Here is a 23,562-nt window from a genome sequence, read left to right on the forward strand (position 1 = left end):
ACATCAAAGAAGATATTTATATGAGGCAGCCTCCAGGATTTGTGGAACGTGGTAAAGAAAAACTTGTATGTAAGTGGCAGAAAAGTATTTATGGACTAAAGCAGGCTGCAAGAGCCTGGAATGTCAAATTAAACCAGTTGCTAGTCAATGAGGGATTTGCCCAAGGAAAGGCTGACCCTTCCTTGTACTCGAGGTTCAAAGACAACAGATGGACCTATATACATACTTTCATCGATGATCTGATAATTTGTTATGAAAATAGAGATGACAGCCTTGAGATAATAAAGCACCTGAATAGTGAGATAGAAATAAAAGAACATGGGCCTGTTTCATACTATCTTGGGATATACATGGAGAGAGAAGAGGATGGAAGCTATTTGCTTAACCAAAAACAGAAAATAAATTATTTACTAGAGTATTTGGGACTTACAGAGGCCAAAGAAATGAGTACACCTATGGAAATAGGTTACTTAAAACAGGAGGAGGAGAGTGAACTTCTGCCAGACTACACTTGAGTACAGGACAGTGATTGAAAAACTTTTATGTGTAGCTATGATAACAAGACTGGATATAGCTGCATCTGTGGGAATCTTGAGTAGGAAAGTGAGCGCACCCAGCAAAGATGACTGGACTGTGGTAAAAAGACAAGGCAGGTACCTAAAAGGGACAATCCATCTAAAATTTAAGTTGCCTGCTAGTAGTGGACTCAGTTTAGTAGTATATATGGATGCAGACTGGGCTGAGGATCAAACAAACCAGAAATCAACCAGTGGTTATGTATTATTTTATGGTGGTGGAGCAGTTAGTTGGCATAGCAGCAAGCAAGCAATAGTTGCTCTCTCATCTACTGAGGCAGAATAGTGAGTGACACACAGGGACACCTCAGTGGTGTAGTTTGTATTGATGTCATCCACCCCAATCCAAGATGGTGGACGCATGAACTTTTGAGGTGCAAGAGATCTAGTTTGTGGACCTCAATTTGAACCAAATTTAGACCAGTTATAGAGACAGAGAAAGGAAAGTAGGCTGATTAGTTCTTACTAGAACTTGTTAAAAATATAACCAGTGAAATCAAACCTTCCTTTCCTTCCAAAATCAAATCAGTACATTGCATCATCTTCAAAATGAAACTGTTGAACAGAAGCCAATAACTTTTGCCCCTGTCAGCTCTCTTAACACAGAGACTAGTAAAGCATTTTAAACATACAGTCTTATTTATAATAATTAAGAGTTTTAGGAATATCAATGCAATTTACAATCGAAGGGCTTATTTGCAAAAAGAAGAGGTTTGGACCTCATCCCTCCACACTACTAATAGTAGTAGTGTTGTTGTTGATGAGGAAGTGTTAGGTCACATATCTGAGTATGTTGCTCTTTCTGTTGGGTCTGTGCAGGGGATGTCCACATGCTGACTTGCTTTGGCCCCCATGGTGTGGTGATCTTGCCACAGCGGCCTTTCTTCACAGATGGGACCCTGCGTGAACAGGTGAGTCTCATTGGGGCCAGACTTCCAGGGATGGTTATTCTTCCTACGACCCACCGACTAATTTTAGTGGCTAAAGAAAGTTGCTCTCTGCTATAGTTGATGCCCACACAGTGGCCAGAAAACCGCCAGTCTTTATGTACAGTCCAGCAGGTAAGTTCAGTGGCCCAATGTGGATTATCAATTAGGGATGTGCACAGAACTGGCGGGGGGGGCATAACTTTAAGGGTGGGGGAGGATGCAGTCCCCCACCGCTGGCGCGTTTCCACCGCCAGCGCTCAGTTTCCTGAAAGTCCATTGGGTCAGTAGCCAGTGTTCTCTCTAATTTTTTTCATCTGTGTGCGCAATGAGTTTTGTTCTGGGCGGCAGTGTCAAGGCAGTGTGTGTGCGCATGTGCATTCAGAATGGGGCTTTCTTGATTCAACCTGAGTGGGATCTAAAATTAACTGAGCAGACATCAAAAAACTTGTGAGCACACACATGTGCACACACAGAGGGAACACTGGCAGCAGCATGCCTCCTTGCCACCCCATTGCCCCCTTTACCGGATGTAACCAGAAGTACTCAACACGCCTGCACACATCGGGCATGCCGAGTACTTCCAGTTACATCTGGTAAAAGGAGCAATGGGGCGGCAGGGAGGTATGCTGCCTTCCCGATGGACATTTAGGAAATCGAGCACCAGCGAGGGAAAGGCGTTGGGGGAGTGCATCCTCCCCTTCCCTTAAAGGCAGATACCCGCCCCCCGTCGAGCCTTCGAGCCAGCCAGTGTTTGAACCTGTTTGGAGGCCTGTAAAAGGGCCTCCGAACAGGTTCGTGCACATCCCTATTATCAATAGGCTTTTAACAGAAGGGTACTGTGCCTGCTGATTCTCTTTAGTCTTTTTGTGATTGCCGACTTCTCATTTAAAGTTTGCCTCTGATTTATGATGCAAACTGAAGAAATGAAAGAGACAATAAAATTCATTGATCTATAAAAGGGTTAAAAATTGTTCCGTAGTGTCATCACCTCCCCTTTTTGGATTGGTTATTTAGTTTCAGTTGCTGTATTAATCTCAAGAGTTTCCAGCTGTTTGAGATAAAGCATTGAGAATGATGTTTTAACATTGAAACACATTTGCTCACGTTTGGTAAGATCTTTGTTTTTAATTGTTCTACTTACGCCTTAAAGAGGTCTTAATGTCTTGTTTGATTTATTTGATTAGGTGATATACCCTCTGAAGGAGATCTATCCAGCTTCAGGTAAGTGGGATTACACTGAAACCGTTGCCCCTAAATGGACTCTAAATGCGTCTGCTGACACTGTGTGTCTCCCCTGTACATTGTATATCTGTGTTGCACGAACTAGCATGAGATTTGCCTGGGTTTTCTTTTGGTAGCTTTATCTCTTCTTCACTGAGCATATGTATTAACCCAGGATTCGAAATGTTCAGAGTGGAAAGTTGCAAAACACCCATTCACATGCATATCTGGCTTGGGGACTGTGGACACTTTCTAGGTGTTTGTGTGCAATGTGGGCAAAGAATGTGTGTTTCACAATTGAACAAAATAAAACAAAGCACAGTAAGTGTACGCAGGTGTGCTTCATCTGCATAATGCATTCTGCACACAGATTTGGGGGGTTTTGTGGGGGGTGGGAGGCTGAATTTATTTAAATTTTTGAGTGCAGAACACCTCCAGCTCCGATTGTGGCATTCCCAGTTAGGTGCTAGAGGCTGCTAGCAATAGTCTGCAGGTGGAAACCAATGAACTTGCAGCCCTCCAAAGGCTAAGCAGCTGCGTCCTCCTAGCCCCCCTCTCTCACCACTTGCATTAACCACTACATCCATGATCAATCACTTGTTGATCAGTTCGCTGCCTATATTAAATACTAATATATAAATATGAATATTTGTCTACCTCACTGCTTCTTGTGTGCCAGATGGCAGAGTTTTCTTCCAGGTTATGTATCACTCTTTCTTTCCAATCAACAGTGTTCCCTTCCAGTTATTACATAGTAGCTGTAGATTAGCATCCCAATTCCCTGCAATGTAAAGGCTTTAAGGGAAAACTATTGATTGTCTTGTTATGTAGCAATTTCCATAATGGTTACTTCTCAGTTTCTTTTAAATCCCCTTTGCTGTACTTCATTACAGATATTTTGCAATATGTGTTATATAATGATGTGATAAGAACTGGTTTTCAAAATTCTTAACACATTATTCCCTTCCAACTCAAATATTTTCTACATAGGGTAAATATATTGTGAAAACGTTAACATAAACAGAAAACAATACTTGGTTTATCATTATTTTTAATGTTTAAAAGGTCAGGTTGCCCACTCAAGCCTGCCCAGAGCAGGGCAACACCTCAAAAACATAATGTGGTACCTGTAGAACAGCCAGGCACTTTACACCTTTGAGATTGTTCTCCTTATGCTGCTATTGGGCTGGTGCAGATGTACTACTACAACCAATATTTATACAGGTTGAGTATCCCTAATCCGGACATCCGAAATGCTCCAAAATCTGGAAACCACCATGGCGTGCGCCTGCAGCACCGACTCGACATTATTTTCACAATCTGAATTCCATCTCCACCTAAAATGCCACGTTTCAGTCTAACATGACCAGCAACATTATTGTGTTGAAAATTTTCTCGCAATTAGTTTTCATTACATTTACAGCTACCTGTAGTTATCGTAAATTCAATGCTTATTTGTTTTTATACTTTAAATAAAACCTTAAAAAGTAAAATACAGTGTACAGTAACCTTTCATGTTTAGACTTGGATCCCATGCCCAAGATATCTCATTTCAGTATGCAAATATTCCAAAATCCGGAAAAGTCTGAAATCCGGAACACTTCCGGTCCCAAGCAGTTTGGATAAGGGATATTCAACCTGAGACTTTGGTTTGGAGCGGTATAAAAATCCATTAAATAAATAAAAATTAATAATAAATATACCACTTTTCAACAAGCGTTTCCAAAGCAGTTTATATAGACAAATGATACATAAATAAAGATGATGGCTCTCTGTCCCCAAAGGACTCACAATCTAAAAAGAAACATAAGATAGACACCAGCAACAGTAACTTGCAGGTATTGTGCTGGGGGTGGACAGGGTCAGTAGCTCTCCCCCTGCTAAATAAAGAGATGTGCTGCTGCCACTTGACAGCAGGCTACACGGTTTGTGTGCAGGGAACTGTACAGAGTTTCTGAACAGAACAATGCAGGCTCCTGCCTCTAAAATAATCTAAAATAGATCACAGAGAAGTAATCTAAAAGTAATCTAAAATAGATCACGGAGAAGACAACTAAGGGTAGCAGTTGCATGTGCTTACATTTAGTTTCAGTTGGGAACAGGATTGATGATTTAAACCAAAAGGCCTTACAGAAAAGGAGGTTTTGAAGAGGGATTTGAAGGAAAGGAGAGATGTGGTATCATGTACTTCTCCAGAAAGGAGGTCCCACTCATACAGGGAGCGTAGAAAGCTGCCTTATACTGAGTCAGACTTGGCCTATTTAGCTTAGTATAGTCACACAGACTGAAGCATCTCCCAGGGTTTTCAAACAGAGGTCTTTCTCTGCCCTGACTGGAGATGCTGGGGATTAGGTTTGGGATCTTTTGCATGCAGAACGAGTGCTCTGCCATTGAGCACTTCCATTGAGCCCCTCCCTTGAATGGACAGCAAGGGAGGACAGTTTTGAAAGGTACAAAGTCCCTCAGTATTGGAATTGTAGGTTGTGGATCTATATGGGACTTTTAAAAGATCATAAATGATGCTCAAGGTGTTCATTTTCAGTAAATCAGGCCAATGAGAAAAATCTTAAAGGTATTATCAACACACTTCTGAGAGCTGTTCACAGTCGAATGGCATCATTTGATTTCTCTGTCCGTGATCTACTACAGCTAAACATGGAAACTTGCTCCGTTGAGAAGACTTGTATTTGAGTAAGTGAAGTAAGATGATATGACTGCTGTATCTGGGTTATCAGATCTTCAGTGGTCCATTTGACACTTGCAAGTAACTACTTAACATTGCAGAGTCAATAAATGAACTTGCATGTGTGTGGACCATTCTTGAGAATGAAGAAGTACTGTATCTGTTTTAGAGAACATGACTTCCTCAAGACTGTCAACAAATTGGACTGTTTCAAAAATGAAGCTTAAACTAAACAGAGAGAACTCTGGAGCCCCTAGTGACATGTCATCCAAATAAAACAGCGTTTGATAAACAGGCAGCATTGCTCCCAGATAGTCTGGAAAATCTCCTTAATTCATTTATGGTGAATGTAAATAGAACAGGGAAGTCAGCTGTTATTCTGCAGATTGTGAGGCCCACTGTTCTACCTCTGTCTGTTAACTCTCGCATCTATATTAAGGTGTTCCTCAAACATCAGTATTTTACTTCCCTCTGATTTCTACGATAACTCCTGTTCTCCCACGACCTGCATTTTCAAACTTCAGATTCCTGTTTTAAGAGGCTGCATGTTACAGTATCAAATTCTCAATTGTACTTAAGGTCCTGGGTGAAGTAGGGATCCTGGTTTCACCTAACTGTGGTTAATGTTGCTGCCAATATAATACTTAATTGCAGTAAAGCTCAGTGGCAGGAATTCACATGCCAGAAGAGACAGGGAACTAGTTGCACCTGTAGCCTGCTGCCAGTTGGCAGCATTACATATGCACCAGCCCAAAATGCAGAGCTTTTAGCATACTATGAATACAACCAATATTTATATACCGCTTTTCAACAAAAGTTCCCAAAGCGATTCACTTAGATAGATAAAATGGCTCCATGTCCCCAAAGGGCACACAATCTAAAAAAAGAAAGAAACACAAGAAAGACCCCAGCAACAGCCACTGAAGGGGTGCTGTGCTTTGAATGGATAGGGCAAGTTACTTTGCCCCTGCTAAATAAAGAGAATCTCCACTTTAAAAGGTTCCTCTTGCTCAGTTAGCAGGGGTTTACTCAGATCCGTTCATAGGCAAGCATTGCAGGCAGCATGGCAATCTGTTATTCATTCCCCTATCCTGTAGGTAAGATAGGATTGACTAGTCCAGTTCTGAGCACTGTTCCTAAATATGATATTATTCCCAGATGAGGGAGAGATCTAGCATGAGCACAGAAAGTATCCACAAGAGCAAAAAGTCAAAATGCAGCACACAACTGTTAACTGACCTTCACCTCAGTGGTCTGCACAGTGTTTTGTATCCTATTGAAAACAACATTTGGACCTGGGTTACTAGCTCTTTGGATCCCTTAAAAATTAAGCAGACAAAACTCCATATGAAAGCAGAGAAGTCCTTATCTACTATTGCACCATCTTCAGAGCTGTGATGTCCTGAATGGCTCAGCCCCCACACACTCTGTCTTCATGTATGTAATTCCTTGCATAATAGGGTCTGCCGATGATGAAAGAATACTACGATTCCTGGACCTGGCTGGGCTGGTAAGTTTTCAAGGGGATAAACGACTCAGTGGGTTGACTATCATGTCCTAGTCTTGGGAAGCAAGTAGCTAAATATCCTCAGCAAGGTGCTCCTTTAACATCAGTAGTCAGTTCTTAAAAAGAGAAGGGCTGGGACTGCTCCACCTGACCCAGGAACCCTTCTTCCTCATTCCACATACACATGTATTATATTTACTCTGTAAATACAGAGTATTACTGAGCTGTAGTTACTCCATGAACTAGGCATGTGCTCAGAGCTATGCTCTTACGTAGCTTACATATATCTTCTCTATCTTACATTCCAAAGGCTGGGCACTGCTATTTAAAACTTGGCTCAGATTAAGTTCTGATTAATGTGTATCATAGGGCCAAAAACAGCTAATTATCTGCTAATAGTGATAACCATGAAACATCGAGCCCATTCTCACAATTGAGCCAGCTTGGCAGGTGGCAGGGAATGCTGCTTAAACTTACCTTCCCCGCAGACGGCCACGCCCTCTGTTGCTGGGTGTACACACTGTGCACTCACATGATCCTCCTCTGCCCTAGGCCATGGGGAGGGTTGGGGGCTGGGACATGTTGTCCTGGCCCCTGGAAATCCCATAATGCACCTTGCAAGTGTTGCACCTGTCACTGCTACAGCACCAGCTAAAAGCAGCTGGCACAGCACATGCACATTTTTTTAATAAGGGAGCACTTGCTCCCTTAACCTCAATTAGGAGGCAGGTCTCACAGTGGGGTTAGGCGGTGCCAGCTCGCTGGGATCAGGCCTGATCCCGGCAGTTCTCACATGCAGCCTAACCCAGGCTGGGTGTCCCTAGCCCAGTTTAGGCTGCGCATGAGAACATTATGTCAGCATATAAGAATTCATCATAAGGCATGGGCATTGCTGGCTCTTTCACTAGGGAAAGAATGGCAGGGCAAGATTAGGGCAGAAAGGTGATGACTGTCCATTTTAATGGATGGTTGACTGAAGGTGGAATAAGTTTTGGTTTTCAACCATTGTTTCCTGTGTCTACTGCAGTCTGATTTGCTAGTGAGGACAGGAGGTTTGGACCAGCCAGTGGACTGGAACTGGTAAGACTGGTTGTGTGTGGTATGGGTAGATATGGAGCTGCAACTGATCTTCAAGATAGCCCTAAGCACTGATGGTTCTACTTCTTTCCCTTGCTGCAGGTACGATATTTTGTCTCCAGGGGAGATGCAGAGACTATCCTTTGCCCGCCTCTTCTATCTCCAGCCCCAATATGCAGGTGAGGAAGTGAATCTAGGCTGGGAGCAATGGAGCTAAAGATCATGTTTGAGAATGTATGTGTTTTCAGGGTTGTGGGAACATGCTGTCATTCACAATTCATTTTGTGGCAGCAGCAGTGGTGGCAAAACCTCTGGCAGTGATTGGCTTAGCTGTCTACTGATCTCGGAGAGGCTGGGCAATCAGAAAGGCCTCTGGTTGCCACTGGTTCAGCTGCTCTGATCCTAAAGGTTACTGGCTGACATACTGTGCAATATGTGTTGTAACATAATGTTCGTGCAGTTGTGCAAGTGTGCTCTTACACAATCCTGAACGTTAGTCAAATTGAGTTGTGCAACAGTGTGGCCATTGGAAATAATGGCTGTTCTGTAATGCCACTGCATTTGTGCAATTTTTGCAGTTGCACACCTGCATGAACATGAACTGCTGCATGAACAGCAGTTGCACACCTTGCACACACTTGCACACGTGCATGAACATTATGTTGCAACATGCATATAACTTTGCACAGTATGACAGCCACTGCTTACTATTCACTGTTCAGAGCATGGAGCACCTGGACCCTAGTTGGTCTGTTCCTTAGGCAAAAGATCAGTCAGTACTGAGAAAGTACAGGCCAAGGCAGTCAGCTGATTGCCACTGGCAACTTGGAATTTATCTCAGGGTAAGTGGCACTGGAGCAGATTAATTCAAGGTGTTTGGGGGTGAGGGTTAAACTTTTTTTCCTGCCATGCCTCTGCTGGCAGAAGTGGCATTATCAGTGCTTGAAGCACTGATTATGTTCCCATTGCCCTCTCACGCCAATCACACCCCCCCCCGCAACTCTCTGATGTGACACAGGGTCATTTCTACCACATTCTAGTTGGGTGGTGGTGGGGTAACCAGTACAAGCTGGCCAATGAGAATGCCATCAAGCACCACTGTTGCTGGCAGAGGGGGGTGGAAATTAACCCCCTTAATTAATGCTCCAGAGCAGGTGAGTAAAACATTTTGTGGGTGGATACACTTTGGAGTTTAATTATAATGCTTAATTTGCAGCTTAATTATAATGCTTGGCCAAAGGAAATCTGGTGAGCCACTGTGTGAAGCAGGATGCTGGATTAGATGGGCCTTGGGCCTGATCCAGCAGGGCTGTTCTTATGAAACCCAGCCAGGAGGCATGTCTAAGGAAGAAGAATTAGAAGAGGAAGTGATCCAGGGCAAGGCCAGAGGGAGGAACCTGAGAAGGGAAGGTAGAATGAGAGCAAGACTGGGCAGAAAAACTGGAACTGCAGAGGTCTAATGTTCATGAGTTGATTTGAAATAGCTAACTAAATCTTTGGCTACCTGCCTGAGGTGGTGTTTTGTTTTGGTTGCGGTCATTTTCAGCATCCATTGTCTAAGCTGGAATGCTTTCTCCCTGACTACGTTTCCTAGAAAAGTTCTAACATTGCTTATAACGACTACCCTATAATGACCTCTGTGGATGTGGTGATGGCCACCAACTTGAATGGCTTTAAAGGGGGTTTAGACAAATTCATGATGGACAGGTCTATCAATGGCTACTAGTCTGGTGGCTGTGGGCCACCTCCAGCCTCAGAGGCACCATGCATCTCAATACCAGTTACAGGAGAGAGAGCATGAACATAACTCTTTGTCTGTGGGCTCCCCAGAGGCATCTGGTGAGCCACTATGTGAAATAGGATGCTGGACTAGATGGGCCTTGTGCCTGATCCAGCAGGGCTGTTCTTATGAACTTATGCAGCACTTTTATTGTCAGGTTGCTTTCCAGGTTCCCTGGTTGTGGATCCTCTGATTTCATCTATATCTTAACCATAGGGAATCCCTAAATAATGAATGTTATGGGTTGAGGTGTTGTAGAAGATGGTTGCACAATTGTCACCAAATATGTAGAGGCTAGTGCCCATAACATCACTGGTGACAAACAGTACAGCTCTTAACCCACCCCCAAATTGTGCCTCTTTATGAACCTTGTAACAAGTTTACACATTCTTGCTGCTACAGTATAGTGTAGGAGTGATGATGTAACCATTTAAAACAGAAAAAATCTTAACTGAATAGCTGGAGAACTCCCACTTTCCCTCAGGCGTGCCCAGTCATTTTGATGCACTCTTCCTCTCCAGCATTAGAGCTTACATCTCCCATGGTTTTTAAAAAGAGCACACAGGCTTATCCTCCTGCAGCAAGGTTATGAGAAGTTGTGCATTGTGTTTTATGAAGCTCTTCCCACAAAGACGAGTTGTACTTGAAACATGCTGGGACCTCTCTCTTAATAAACCGTCAGTGCACCGTTCCTGTTTTCTTCTCTCACCTTATTTTCCTCCAGCTCTTTCCCTCACCTGCCACCAGAGTTTTAACTGAATGCTCACTAGCTAGTGGAATTTCTTCTTATCTCCTTGCTTCACTACAGCAACCAATAAGTTATGGTTCTTAATCGAGGTTGTTTGCAGCTCTTTCTAGTGCTGCTTATGCGTCACTCTTGGCAGTCTCCATGAAATCACTGTGAATAATAATAATAATAAATTCTATTTCTATACCGCCCTTCCAAAAATGGCTCAGGGCGGTTTACAAAGAGAGATAACAAACAAATAAGATGGCTCCCTGTCCCCAAAGGGCTCACATTCTAAAAAGAAACTTAAGACACACACCAGCAACAGTCACTGGAAGTACTGTGCTGGGGGTGAATAGGGTCAGTTACTCTCCCCCTGCTAAATAAGGAGAATCACCACGGTAAAAGGTGCCTCTTTGCCCTGATACGCATTATATGATTGTTCCAGTGTCACCCAGTCAGTTTTCTCAGCAGTTGCCTGTTTGCTACCTTCACATGAAGAGGTGGGGGAAACTAGAAGTCATGGGTTGTCTTGGATGGTGTCATCCTGAGTCTGTTCTTGCCTTTGCTTGCAGTACTGGATGAAGCAACCAGTGCACTGACAGAAGATGCAGAGAACGAGCTGTACAAGATCTGCACACAGCTGGGGATGACTCTAGTCAGTGTGGGACATCGCAGCAGCCTAGAAAAGGTATGGGGAGGAGTCGCTCTGTCTGCTCAGGCAGAATTTCAAGGACTTCCATAAGAATACGTGGGCTTGGATAGTGAGGCTTTTTAATACCAGTGTCCAGCAAGGCCGGCTGTCCTTACTTCCGAGGATAGAGTGGTGAGAGGGCCCAAGGCGACAGGGATGGGTGGCAGCCGGGGAGAGACAGAGGAAAGACTGCCAGCGAGCAGGGACTCAACTCCAGTGGAGGAGGAGCAGAGCCCTGATAAGGCTGGAGGGGAGGCGTGCAAGGATAACATCAGCAGTATGCCTCCTGAAGGGAGGGGGTCTGAGCAGGAGGAGGGAGAAGGGAGAGAGGCATTGGCAACAACTGTAAGGGGTAGTCAATTACAGGTAATAAAGAGGGGCGGCCCCATAATTGGGGGTGAGCAATACATAGCCTGTGAGGCATATAAGGAGCTGGATGGGGATGAGAGGCTGTCTGGTGGAGAGTGTCAGGGGGCCCCGGAGAGGGGCAGACTCAAGGAGCAAGCAGCCTGGGACGGAGGAGGCACAGGGTGATGCTCAACCTCCTCCCTGTCCCTGCTCTGAGGCCAGACCCAATAAGCCTAGCCAGGCTGGGTAAAGGAGACAGGGACGTGTAGCCGGACAACCAGTGTTACTTATTTAATTAATTTAAAATTAATTAACCCCATCCCTCCAGGACACTACTGCTTGGGGCGGCTCACAACCTTAATACAATAGATACAAATAAGATTAAATGTAAAATAAGACTAATAAAGTTAAACAAATTAAATTATTAGTCTTATGTAAAATAAGACTAATAAAGTTAAACAAATGAAGTTAGACAAGTTAAAAGACCAGGCTAACCCACAATTAAAATCAGTTTGTTTTTTTAAAGTTTCAAATTAAAAGTTATTTAAAAAGCTAAAAACTGAGAATTATAAAAACTAAAGAACTTAACAAATATAAGCAGCAGATGAAATATTTAAAAGCCTCTTTAAAAATATGTCTTTTTAATTGTTTTGTTGTTTGGGATGGGGGAGGCATGAAAAGAAATCTCTTTTAAAATCGTGACTCTGTACTTACTATTGCATTTCAGTTTCACAGTTGGATTTTGAAATTGTGTGGAGAAGGAAAATGGGAGCAAATGCGAATTAAAAAAGACTGAGCCCCTCCACAACTTATCATGGACATCAACAAAAAGGCAGTTGACGCCTTTGATGATACGTTACCAAAGTGCCTTGGAATCAACATGCCTTAAGGGAAGCATGGAAAATAAGGCATATGGGGCCAAAAGACCTCCAGCTTTTACTGAAGGAATGTGAGGAGGGACACTCAGGGAAGGCTAAGTTTTTAACATCTTGTTGCCTTAATTGTCTCCAGTCCATTGTTCTGACCACTGTGTTGTCCCACTGAAGGTTTCACCCAGGGACAGAAAATGGTCTCTTCTTCCGTCCTTGAATCTCCTTTTAAAGTGAAAGTAACTGTGATGGTGTTGAAGCTTTGCAGCAGAGAACTGGTTGGAGCTCTACTACTGGCCTGACACACACCCCAGGATCAGTGAATATGGCATGATCTCTTCTGGCCTGAGCCTCAGGACCTGTATTTGTTTCAGGCTTAGAGATTTAGCCTCTTTGGGCAGAAGCCTCCGAAAATCAAGACCACATCTCTGCTTTGCTCAGAAGGTCTACTCTTAGTTGTCAACAGATGAGTAAACCCAGCCCAGTGCTGTTCCAGTTTCTGCTGTTGGTGTCTACCTTGTGAGCCCTTTGGGGACAGGGAATCATCCTTTTATTCTTTTTCTATGTCAACTACTTTTAGAACATTTTTTTAAAGCAGTATGTTAAAATAAAAGATATTATTGTTGATATTAGTTCAATACTATTAATAACAGATATTGGCTGACATCCTAACGAACAAAGCACCAGTGCAATAGCAAAAGCACAAGTGTACTGCCAGTGCTCTGAATAATTCCAGACTAATGGTGCATCAGTGCTTGTGTGTGGCAGGGAAAGGGCAAACAACAACTGTCCTTGGAATCCCTTGTGTGATACTAGAATATATCCCTGAGGGCAGTGTCACCCTCAGGAACATATTTTCAGGTGGCACAGAGGACTTCCTTGGGAAGCGGAGGTTGTCAAAATTTGCCCCCACTTCTGAGCCAGCAGTGCAGCTAAATTAGTTGAACTTTTCAGAAGCACTGGTGCTTTTTCTTGTTGCACTAGTACTTGGTTAGTCAGGATATCAGCTGCTATTAATAAAAGACCTTACTACTACTGAATGTATACTTACCTTACTTAGGATGTTCAGGGGAGGCGGGGAGGTAAGGTATGGCTTTCACAATCAGTTATGGATGAAGTGTCTTTTTTGAGTTGAATAAGCCTGAATGTTCTGGACACCTATCCGCCCTTCATACAATGGCAGTAGACCTACTTCATATATTTTGTTAACAGGGAGGGACAGAATTGCAACTGACAGGGCTGCCAGAAGGAGCCTAGAAATCTGTAAGGCCACAATACACCAGCACTTTCTCCAGCAAGAGAGATCTGTTGGCAGACCTCACTGAAATAGCTGGGTGCACATTTTTTTAGGTCGATGGGGCTTGAAATTCCTAGTGGAAGCTACTAATTGCCCATGACCAGAGCTGCTTTGAGGCTATGGGATATTGTTGCCTAGCAGAGAATCTGCTCACATACAATTCTTGGATGGTTTGGGGCTTAAAAAAAAGATATTGTTTCTAATTCTCATTGAGTTAGAATTAAAAGGGAAGAATGAACAGAGAAGCAAAGCTTGAAACCATGTGTATACTATCTTGGTTTAAGTCCAGAATCAGGCCCTGTAGGGGACTCAGGTAATCAAGACTTCTGCACAGCATCCTGTTTTGTTTTGTTGATACTTTCTCATGATCTATATATTTGTTTACCTCTTACCCAGCTGTCCCAGAGTGTCAAGTGGTAAAATCTGGAGTTTTTGAGAATTTGGAAGAAAGCTGACAAAGTCTTACAAATCTGCTTAAATGCAAAGATTCTTAGCTTGGAGTCTTCTCCATTACAGAGTTTGGATTTTAAAAATGTAGATCCCTTTCTTCTAGCCAGCTTGGAGTAAGAAAATAAGAACAGCCCTGTGGGATCAGGGCCAAGGACTATCTGATCCAGCATCATGTTTCACACAGTGGCCCACCAGATGCCTCTGGGAAGCCCACAGGCAAGAGGTGAGGGCATGCCCGCTCTCGCTGTGGCCCCCCTGCAACTAGTATTTAGAGGCATCTTACCTATGAGGCTGGAGGGTAGCCTATAGTCACCAGATTAGTAGCCCTTGATAGACCTGACCGCCATGGATTGGATCACTAGCTCTGTGATCCAAGCTAGTGACCATCACCATATCCCATGGCAGAGAAGTCCATAGATTAATTATGTGCTGTTTGAAAAAGTACTCCCTTTTGTTGGTCTTAAAGTTCCTGACCTTCAGTTTTCTGGGATGTCCCCTGGTTCTAGTGTTGTGAGAGAGGGAGAAAAATTCCCCTCTGGCCATTCTCTCTACTCTGTGCATAATTATAAACACCTCTATCATGTCTCCCCATAGTCGCCTCTTTTCCAAACGAAAAAGCCCCAGATGCTATAGCCTTGCCTCATAAGGAAGGTGCTCCAGGCCCCCAGTAAACTTGGTTGTCCTATTCTAGACCTTCTCCAGTTCTACAATGCCCTTAAGATACAGTGACCAGAACTCTGCACATTACTCCAAATGTTGCCACACCATAGATTTGTATAAGAGCATTATAACATTAGCATTTTTATTTTCCATCCCTTTTCTAATGATCCCAAGCATGGAATTTGCCTTTTTCCACAGCTGCCATTCACTTGGTGTCCAGTATTAATTAGCCTACTCTTCCTTCCCCCCCCCTTCAGCAGTTGACTAGGTGCTCCCCCCCGCCAATAACTCTTGGAAAATATTCCTTTGGGAGCTTTGTTGGAAAGGTTTCCCATTCACAATGAATAAACTAGCTTCCCCTTCTGCAAGGGAGTCCAGGGCTCTGCTGCAGATTGCTTTGGGGCAGAATGCTGCCTTGGATGCCAAGGAGCAATGAGGCTATTGGCCCGTCTCTTCCTGTAGAAGTTGCTTGTGGCCCTCAATGATCTCCTTCACCACCTCATGATCATCCAGGGTTGTCAGATCCCCCAGCTCCTCTGCTTTGTTTTCTACAATCTTTTTCAGAACACGCCGCATAATCTTCCCTGAGCGAGTCTTGGGCAACCGCCGGGCTACCTGAACCCCAAAACCAAACAGAATATGATGGGTTAGAGCAGGCTGGGGAAATTCACACCACTAATGCCAGCTTCAGCTGTACTAGAAATCATGTATGGTCCCACTCTTGCAACCCACTCTTAGAAAACACCCCATTGCTATTTCTCGTGTGTGTACATTCACAAGTCCAATTCAGATATTGTAAGTAAGAAGACTGTACTTTTGTGTACATTCTCCGAAAGTATACCAGCACATTAGTCAGTCACCCCCGGGGGGGGGCAGTCACACTTACAGTGATGGTTTTCCTTTTCTATTCTCATGAAGTGTTCTGAGTTTGGCACAGCTGTTGCTTTGCTCCCTCGAGAAGTAAGGACAAGATCACTAAAGGCCTTCAAAGAACTTGCTTGTGCCTCATAGAGGCGACAGTCAGGCTATCGATGCTCAGAGCCAGACGGGGGAAGCTTCCCCACATTGCTACCAAAGGCCTGTGTGCCACCCCTTCTCTTATCCCCCCACCCCCCAGCTACATTGCTGTAGTTTTCTTGCTGGGGATGGATTCCTTAAGAAAAAATCCACCAGTTCTTGCCCAGCAACAAAACCATCCCAACAGTGCTAGGATTTACAGTGGTTGGTTCTTCCTATTACTGTGATATATTCTTGAGTTAAATCACTCGAATCACAACGTGCCCTTAGAAATCCCACTTTTACAGCAACAGGGATGTGACCAACTCATAAGATACTAGTATACAATAACTGGGACCAGAGGCATGTTATAAAGGACTTTATCATATTCTACTATTTATAACCCCCTCCCCTAATCCCCACATGCTACTGTAACTAAGCCCAAGTACATGTAACCAAAATAACTGCATAGATTTTCCATTTGCCCTTGCTTCTACTTTCCTCTCCTCCTTCTGTAATCTCCCTTGTGTCAATATTTGGGCTGTAAGACCCTTGAGGCATGGATCTGTCCTCTCCTCTTTTGTAAGCATGGATGGTGTTATGAAAACAAATGATGGTTTACATACAGTGCAAAAGCCCACTGAACGGGATGTGTGCACATTTTCTGTCCATCTGAAAACCGTGTCCACGCAGCTGGAGAGCCTCCCTGTCTCCTAAGAATAGTGTTAGTGCCCAGCAATGCCTCTCCTGTTGTTCCTAATGGAAAACTCACCCATCTGAATGTGGGTTTCGTACAAAAGCATTATGTATAAAACTGGTTCAGAGCAGTCCGCATCTTTAATTTGCATATTATATATGGTCCTTATATATGGTCCAGTATACAGTAATGCCTGCAAAATTCCTTATAAAAAGGAATTTAAAAATAATCAAATCCTTATGCTCTCATTGCTGTTATATGTACTAAGGAATTCTGAGCAAGTCAGCAGTGAGAATCTAAGGATTTAAATACTTTGAGCCAGTTTTATTATTAAGGACATCTTTGTGCATAACATGGCATTGGTTATGCAGTGGGTATGAACCCATTTTACTTTGTATTCTGTCCTCAAGCAGTGCCCAGGAATATACAGAACAAAGTGATGAAAATGTGCCATAGGGGCTAGCATCCTGCAGGTTGTTCACCTACCTGAACATATTCTGGAGCTGCATATTTTGCTATTTGTTTTGATACTAGCCCTTGAAGCTCAGAGGCGAGGTTCTTTTGGGAGAGGTTAAAGCCCTTCTTCATCACAATGAATGCGTAGGCTCCTGTGCAAAGAGAGGCGAGGAACAGGATGCAAGATCAGTGAGTGAACATATTAACTTAGAAAAGCCCTTCTGGATTGGACCAAATACCAATTTAGGCCAGCATCCTGTTTCTCACTGGGAAGCCCACAAGCAGGAGATGAAGGCAAAACCTCCTTTCCCACTGTTGCTCCTCTGAAACTGAGGTATACTGCCTCAGAACCTGGAGATCACCTATGTCTAATCCCCTTTTAAAGTCATGTGATCTAGTGGCTATCACTACACCTTATTTCAGTGAACTCCATAGATGAATTATGCACTAGGTGCAGAAATGCTTTCTTCCATCCATCCTAAATCTGTCAGTCAATTTCATTAGACAATTCCTGGTTCGAGCATTATGAGAACAACAACATTTTTCATTGACATTCTCCACACCATACATAATGTTAAAAGCCCCAATCAGCTTTTCCCTTTAGTCACCCATTTTTCTAAACTACAAAGCCTCAAATGTCATCACATTTCCTCATAAGGAAGACCCATCTTAGGCCCCTCTGCAGCATCGCCAGCAGAACATCCTTTCTGAGATGCAATGATCAGCACTGTACACAGCATTCCAAATGTGGCCACACCATATATTTGTATCAAGACAGTATAATATTAGCAGGGGCATTTTTAAATTGCTTTCCAAGTGATTCCTAGCATGAAATTTGCCTTCCTCACAGCTGCTGCACATTGGGTTACAGTTTTCCTTGAGCTATCCACCAGGATCCCAAGATGTCTTTCTGGGTTAATCACCAACAGCTTAGCCCCCATTGGTGTATCTGGGATGTTCTTTTGCTCCATTGTGCCTCACTTATATACACTGGCTAACATTATGGAGCTGTAACACTGTGCCTCTGTGCTGCTGAGGAGTCAAAGGCAGCCCCAACACTTTTAAGAGTGGACAGTTGAGCTAGCAACACTTCCACAGTTTTCCCCATTCACAACAATAGGCAAGTTTGAATGATCATCTGAGAGGCACATGCCATAGCAGAGGTACTCCAAGAGCATGCTCACCTTGACATCACTAGCAAACATCCCAACGTACTCTCAGGATGGAGAACACCATACTGCAATTCTCAATTGACACCGAGCGCATTAGAGGGGTGACAGCATTAGCAGCTAGAATGAGTCACTCACCTTCTCCTTTGATCTCATGAGGATATCCAATCACAGCTGACTCTGCCACTGCTCCGTGCTTATTCTGGAACACAAGCAGGTCTGTGTTTTACTTCAGGGATCCTGACAAGCTGGCAGGAACCTGCAGCTCACTAAGCCTAGCGTAGTCACAAGGAAAGGAACATAACAGAAAGGCAAGGTCCTGGTGGCTGAGTTGTTCCTTTATGCAATTTGGTATTCGTGCATGGCATTCATGCAGTTTGGTATAGCAGCTAGTGGCAGACTGTAACTAAGTACCTGCCTTGGTAGTTTTGGAGGGGGAGATGTTTGGACTTGCTAGGGCCCTGTGTATCAAACATTTCTGATTCCACATTAAAAACACAATTCTGTGAATAGAAACCACAAATTATGCAATCACAATTTACTGTTTGGTTTGCAAAAAACATACAGCATAAAATATGCAGTTTTTAAACCTGTGTACACCACCTAGGGAGGCACATGTCAGGCGGCATAGAAATATGATAAATAAATAAATAAATTTGCTGTCTTGTAGGGCTGTGCAAAACGTTTCAGCATTGAAATGTTTCGACTCGAAACTGACTGTTTAGTGTGTCTTGAGCTCAAAACAACTTTAAATAAGGGCCTGTTAGGAACATAGGAAGCTGCCTAATATCGAGTCAGACCATTGGTCCATCTAGCTCAGTATTGTCTACCCAGACTGGCAGCAGCTTCTCCAAGGTTACTGGCAGGAGTCTTTCAGCCCTATTTTGGACATGCAAGGGAGGGAACTTGAAACTTTCTGCATGAATGCAGGTGTTCTTCCCAGAGTGGTCCCATCCCCTCAGGGGAATATCTTACAGTGCTCACACACATAGTCACCCATTCAAATGCAAACCAGGGAAGACCCTGCTTAGCAAAGGAGACAATTCATCCTTGCAACCACAAGGCCAGCTTTCCTGTTTCAAGCTTGGAACAAAATCACCCTGCTTCAATTTGAAATGTTTCAAGTGCCATTTGGGAGGCCTGTTTTTCCCTTGCTGATTGGTTTTCTGGCACTGGCTTCCGATTGGCTTGTGATCCTGTGAAGGTTTGGGGGAAAGGTTAAAAATTTGTTCAAAATCGCCTGTTTGCCCATATTCTTTGTAGTAGGTAGCACCCATCATGCCCTACCACTCAACCCTCTTTGGTGTCCCTAGGAGCTACCCATGGGGAACAATGGGGTGTTTTGAGTTTCCCCATTGTTCCCTATGGCTGAAACAATCAAAGCGTTTCAAGTTTTGCTTCATTATTATTATTTATCATTATTTACATTTTATATCCATTATATATGGTGTGGCCACATTCCAAATGTGGCCACACCATATATTTGTATCAAGACAGTATAATATTAGCAGGTGCTAATAAATATATAAATCAAATAATTATATAAATCAAATAAATAAATAAATAAATAAATATCCTGCTCTTCCTCCAAGGAGCTCAGAGCGGTGTACTACATAACTTAAGTTTCTTGTCACAACAACCCTGTGAAGTAGATTAGGCTGGGAGAGAAGTGACTGGCCCAGAGTCACCCAGCAAGTATCATGGCTGAATGGAGATTTGAACTCAGGTCTCCCGGTCCTAGTCCAGCACTCTAACCACTACACCACACTGGCTTCACTGCTGTTTCAATGAAATGTTTCGGCCATCTGTGTTTTGTTTTGCGCTCAAAACATGCAAATTCTGTTTTGTGCACATCCCTACGGTCTTGTCTTCTCAGTGATGGTTGGGTTTTGCCCCCAAATTAGTGTGGAGGGAGCACCGAGGCAGCAAATGTACTGGGAACTATACGTACAGTAAGTGCAACTTGGGCATCAGCCTAGCTAGTGGTAGCTGCAGGACACTACATTTCCCCATTTTTTTTAGGCTACTGCCAGGATTCTGCAGTTACTATTAATAACTCTTGGTTCTGTTACAGTATCTTACCACAACATCTTCTATCTCAGCAGTGCCCAGCCTGTGTCCGCTGACATTGATGACATCATCCAGGCGGCCTGTCAACTGGTAATATCCTTTGTTTGACCGATATGCTCCATCCCCAGTGTAGAAATATCCTAGAATGGTCAAAAACAAGAGAGCAAAATTTGCACTTCAATACATTAAAGCAGTGGTTTTCAAATTGTGTTCCAGGGAACCCTGTGGTTCCTCAGAAGCTTATCAGAACTTAGTTCCTCAAAGAGCAGATAAGTGTCAGTGGCTGACATTTTGATTAAGGAAGCACAAGTGCAACAAGAAAAGCACTGGCCCGTCTGAAAAGTCCAACTAACTCAGCTACCCTGCTGGCTCAGCAGTGGAGACAAATGTCAATGACCTCCTCTTCCCCAGGAAGCTCTCTGTGCCAAGCAGCCGTCAGGGACATGTTTTCAGGTGTCGCAAAGGGCTTCTGGGGGAAAGGGAGTTCACTGAAATTCACACACATAGACACACATTGGCACCACTGCAGCATTAGTCTGGAACTCTTCAGAAGCACTGATGCTTCTCCCATCGCACCAGTGCTTTGTTAGGCCACTGAAAACAGCTCCCCCTGCCCTCATAACAGAACCTTCCTTGCAATGTGCAGATTGTTCGGTGTGTTCTATACTCTCTGTTTTCGCAAAGCAACAGTGAGAAGCCCATGAATGTTCCATGTGAACTGAAGCCTAGCTCCCACGAATAAAGTGGCAAGCCATCTGCCTTCGATCATTTCAAGGGCGGGCTCTTTGTGTCATCACTACAAGTGAGGACTCACAGAATAGAATGCTTTTCTAAGACAAGAACATAAAAAAACTAGCATGTCAGGGATAGTTCTCCCTGACATCTAGTTGTCTATATGCTATGAACCATTCTGTATGGAGGATCATCCATTCATGTGACCACCTCATCTACTGTATGTGAGAATTAGGTTTGAGTGTGTGTCCTAAAACATGCCCAAGAATGATCTACAACACAGAAGGGTCCATCCACAAATAAGCCAGCATGGAAGAGAGAAAGCTACTATCCTCCACATTGTGTTAATAAAATTTAAGAGGCTTTTCCGAAGGTCAAAATGGGTCTGCTAAATAATCAGAAGCTGACTGTGAGCAGAATCTCAGTCTCTGCTTCTGCATAAAAAAGCCCAAAAGAATCCTGCCTATTAAAAACCATGTACTCAGCCTCCCCACCCTTTCCTGCTGCATAACTCTGTACCTGGATAAGGCATCAGGTAGGTTTCCCGGAACCTTTGGTGATCATTGTAAATAGTCCTTGCCATACCAGGCCAGGCCTGAGAGATGCAGAGAGCTCCGGAGATATCGTTCTGTGTTAAGACATTTCCCTAGAAGAAAAATGTTTATTTTAAAATGAATTAAAGTTAAATATAACTTGCAGTCTGGTCCTGTTTATATTTTCTCAGGAGTCCAGTGGGATTTGCAATTATCATGTTTATTCTATTTCCCCCACAAAACTTCAGAATTTTGCTTTTTAAAAACGCAGGAAAGAAATCCCCTTCTACTAATTAGATTCTTTGTCTAACCTAGCCGTGAAAAGTCATTGGTCTCCCCACCCTCTGATCGTGCCATCTTGTGCAGACTGAAGAGTCTTCTTTGAATTCTGAGAATAGAAGCTTTCATTTAAGAAAAATTATAGACCTTGTGATTGGCAGGCTGGGGAGAGGACAGGAGTAATGTTCCCTCCCCCACCCCTTTTTCTCATATGTATGCAGAATGAGTTTTGTTCTGGGTGGCAGTATTGAGGCAGTGTATGCTCATGTGCATTGAGTGGGGCCTTCCCGGTTCAATCTGAGTGGGATCTAAAATTAACCAAGCTGACATTTTAAAAAATTGTGTGTGTACGCACATGCGCACAACTTAAGGGGGACAGTGGACAGGAGGTCTTGAAACTGCAATCAGTCTTTGTATAAATATTCCTGTTATGTTGCATCTCTGTACACAAACCAGAGAGAGTGTGAGAGTGTGTGTGTGAGTGTGAACAGAACTTCTGTTCGCTCACTTTTTTGACAGCACTGTCACTCCTTGTTACCCTGTTCAACTGAAGACAAATTATTCCCCCCGCCATACATCTTTGGGGGTGTGTGTGGAGAAATCATTTGTCTCCAGTTGAACAGGGTAACAAGGAGTGACAGTGCTGTCAAAAGAGAGAACAGAACTTCTGTTGTATGTACAGCATATGTATGTACAGCAGGAGAAGTAAGGTCTCTTTCAACCAACTTTCAACTCTGAAAAATGATTGTATGTCTCCATCCTTGTTCTAAATTTGAATATAGAGGGGCAAGGAAATTGCTTAGGGTTGTATGTCTTGCTTTCTGATGCTATTATATTTATACAGTATTTTCTAACATTTGGGATCCATTCTAGCTGGGCTGAAACTGACAATTTGAAAACTGAGTTACATCTGATATATTCTGTGTGACTCTAATGTTCAGGAATAAAGAACAGGCTTGAAAACATGAAAAATAGACTCCTAAGGGCAATATATTCTGTATAACCAGTTTAAGCTGTGTAAACACATAATCTGTTATCTGGCATCTTGGTCAGCTCCAGATTTGAGGGGGCCCTGGGCAAAGCATCCTCCAGTGGGCCTCCTTCCTACATTGGTGCCCCCACCCCATGTCTGTAGTCCCTGACAGGCTTCTCAGGTAGCAGCACAAGCAGCAGTAGCCCTCCTCTCATCACCAGGAGGCAACTGTTGCCATTTTAATTTCCATACAATGTCTCTGACATAGCGTTGCTAAAGGCAACATTACATAGTATTACATAGTGGGTATTGCGGAGACATTAAAATGGCACCTTCAGCCTCCTGGCACTGAGAGGAATGCTGGGAAGGGAGGAAATGTAAAGGGAGGAGCTTGGAAAAACATTTTTAAAAGGTAGATTCATACTGGCATTGGCAATGTGTCCTTCCAAGGCACTGGGGCCCTCCATGTGCCCAGCGGTGCCACCTGCTGAGGCTGGACCTGTCTGCCATGGAATTTCAACATCTAGGGAACCCCTGTTTTCATTTTTCTTTCAAAAGCAAGCTTCCAGCTTTCATGTCAGGGCAGTATGTCATCCAGGTCGGGCAATGGCCAAGGGCCCACACTCACTGAAGAGCCCCCTCAACCCGGTTGACCAACCCTGAATGCATCCTTTGCTGCTGCCCAGTATCACCTGGTAAGCCTCCCCATTAGGCCCTTGGCTGTGATAGTGAACAGCAGCAGCAGATCATCCTCTCAGCAGTGGTGGAATTTTAAATGTTCCACGCTCCACCTCTCAACTGCAAGGTCTGCTCTATTTATCCCCTCTGGTGATGCTAAGT

General features: G+C 43.6%; 2 protein-coding genes across 8 annotated transcripts in view; one reads left to right on the plus strand and one right to left on the minus strand.

Moving 5' to 3' along the window:
* ABCD4 (ATP binding cassette subfamily D member 4) overlaps positions 1-13,035 on the plus strand; it is a 63,084-nt gene extending 50,049 nt beyond the window's left edge. For all 5 annotated transcript variants that reach the window (XM_053258239.1, XM_053258233.1, XM_053258248.1 and 2 more), the window contains 7 exons: positions 1,395-1,486; positions 2,689-2,725; positions 6,869-6,918; positions 7,943-7,995; positions 8,095-8,171; positions 11,075-11,190; positions 12,269-13,035. In XM_053258239.1, the coding sequence (XP_053114214.1) occupies positions 1,395-1,486; positions 2,689-2,725; positions 6,869-6,918; positions 7,943-7,995; positions 8,095-8,171; positions 11,075-11,190; positions 12,269-12,337 (494 nt within the window). In that variant the 3' untranslated portion in view covers positions 12,338-13,035. The remainder of the gene's footprint in view (positions 1-1,394; positions 1,487-2,688; positions 2,726-6,868; positions 6,919-7,942; positions 7,996-8,094; positions 8,172-11,074; positions 11,191-12,268) is intronic.
* A 138-nt stretch (positions 13,036-13,173) lies between these two features.
* The window catches only part of LOC128328325 (acetyl-coenzyme A synthetase 2-like, mitochondrial), a 47,057-nt gene continuing 36,668 nt past the window's right edge, over positions 13,174-23,562 (minus strand). For all 3 annotated transcript variants that reach the window (XM_053258207.1, XM_053258215.1, XM_053258197.1), the window contains exons 10-14: positions 21,457-21,583; positions 20,218-20,345; positions 18,274-18,337; positions 16,993-17,118; positions 13,174-15,428 (exon numbers count right to left, since the gene is read on the minus strand). In XM_053258207.1, the coding sequence (XP_053114182.1) occupies positions 15,256-15,428; positions 16,993-17,118; positions 18,274-18,337; positions 20,218-20,345; positions 21,457-21,583 (618 nt within the window). In that variant the 3' untranslated portion in view covers positions 13,174-15,255. The remainder of the gene's footprint in view (positions 15,429-16,992; positions 17,119-18,273; positions 18,338-20,217; positions 20,346-21,456; positions 21,584-23,562) is intronic.

The sequence above is a fragment of the Hemicordylus capensis genome, chromosome 1 (assembly GCF_027244095.1).
Source record: "Hemicordylus capensis ecotype Gifberg chromosome 1, rHemCap1.1.pri, whole genome shotgun sequence".
Classification (NCBI taxonomy): Eukaryota; Metazoa; Chordata; class Lepidosauria; order Squamata; family Cordylidae; genus Hemicordylus; species Hemicordylus capensis.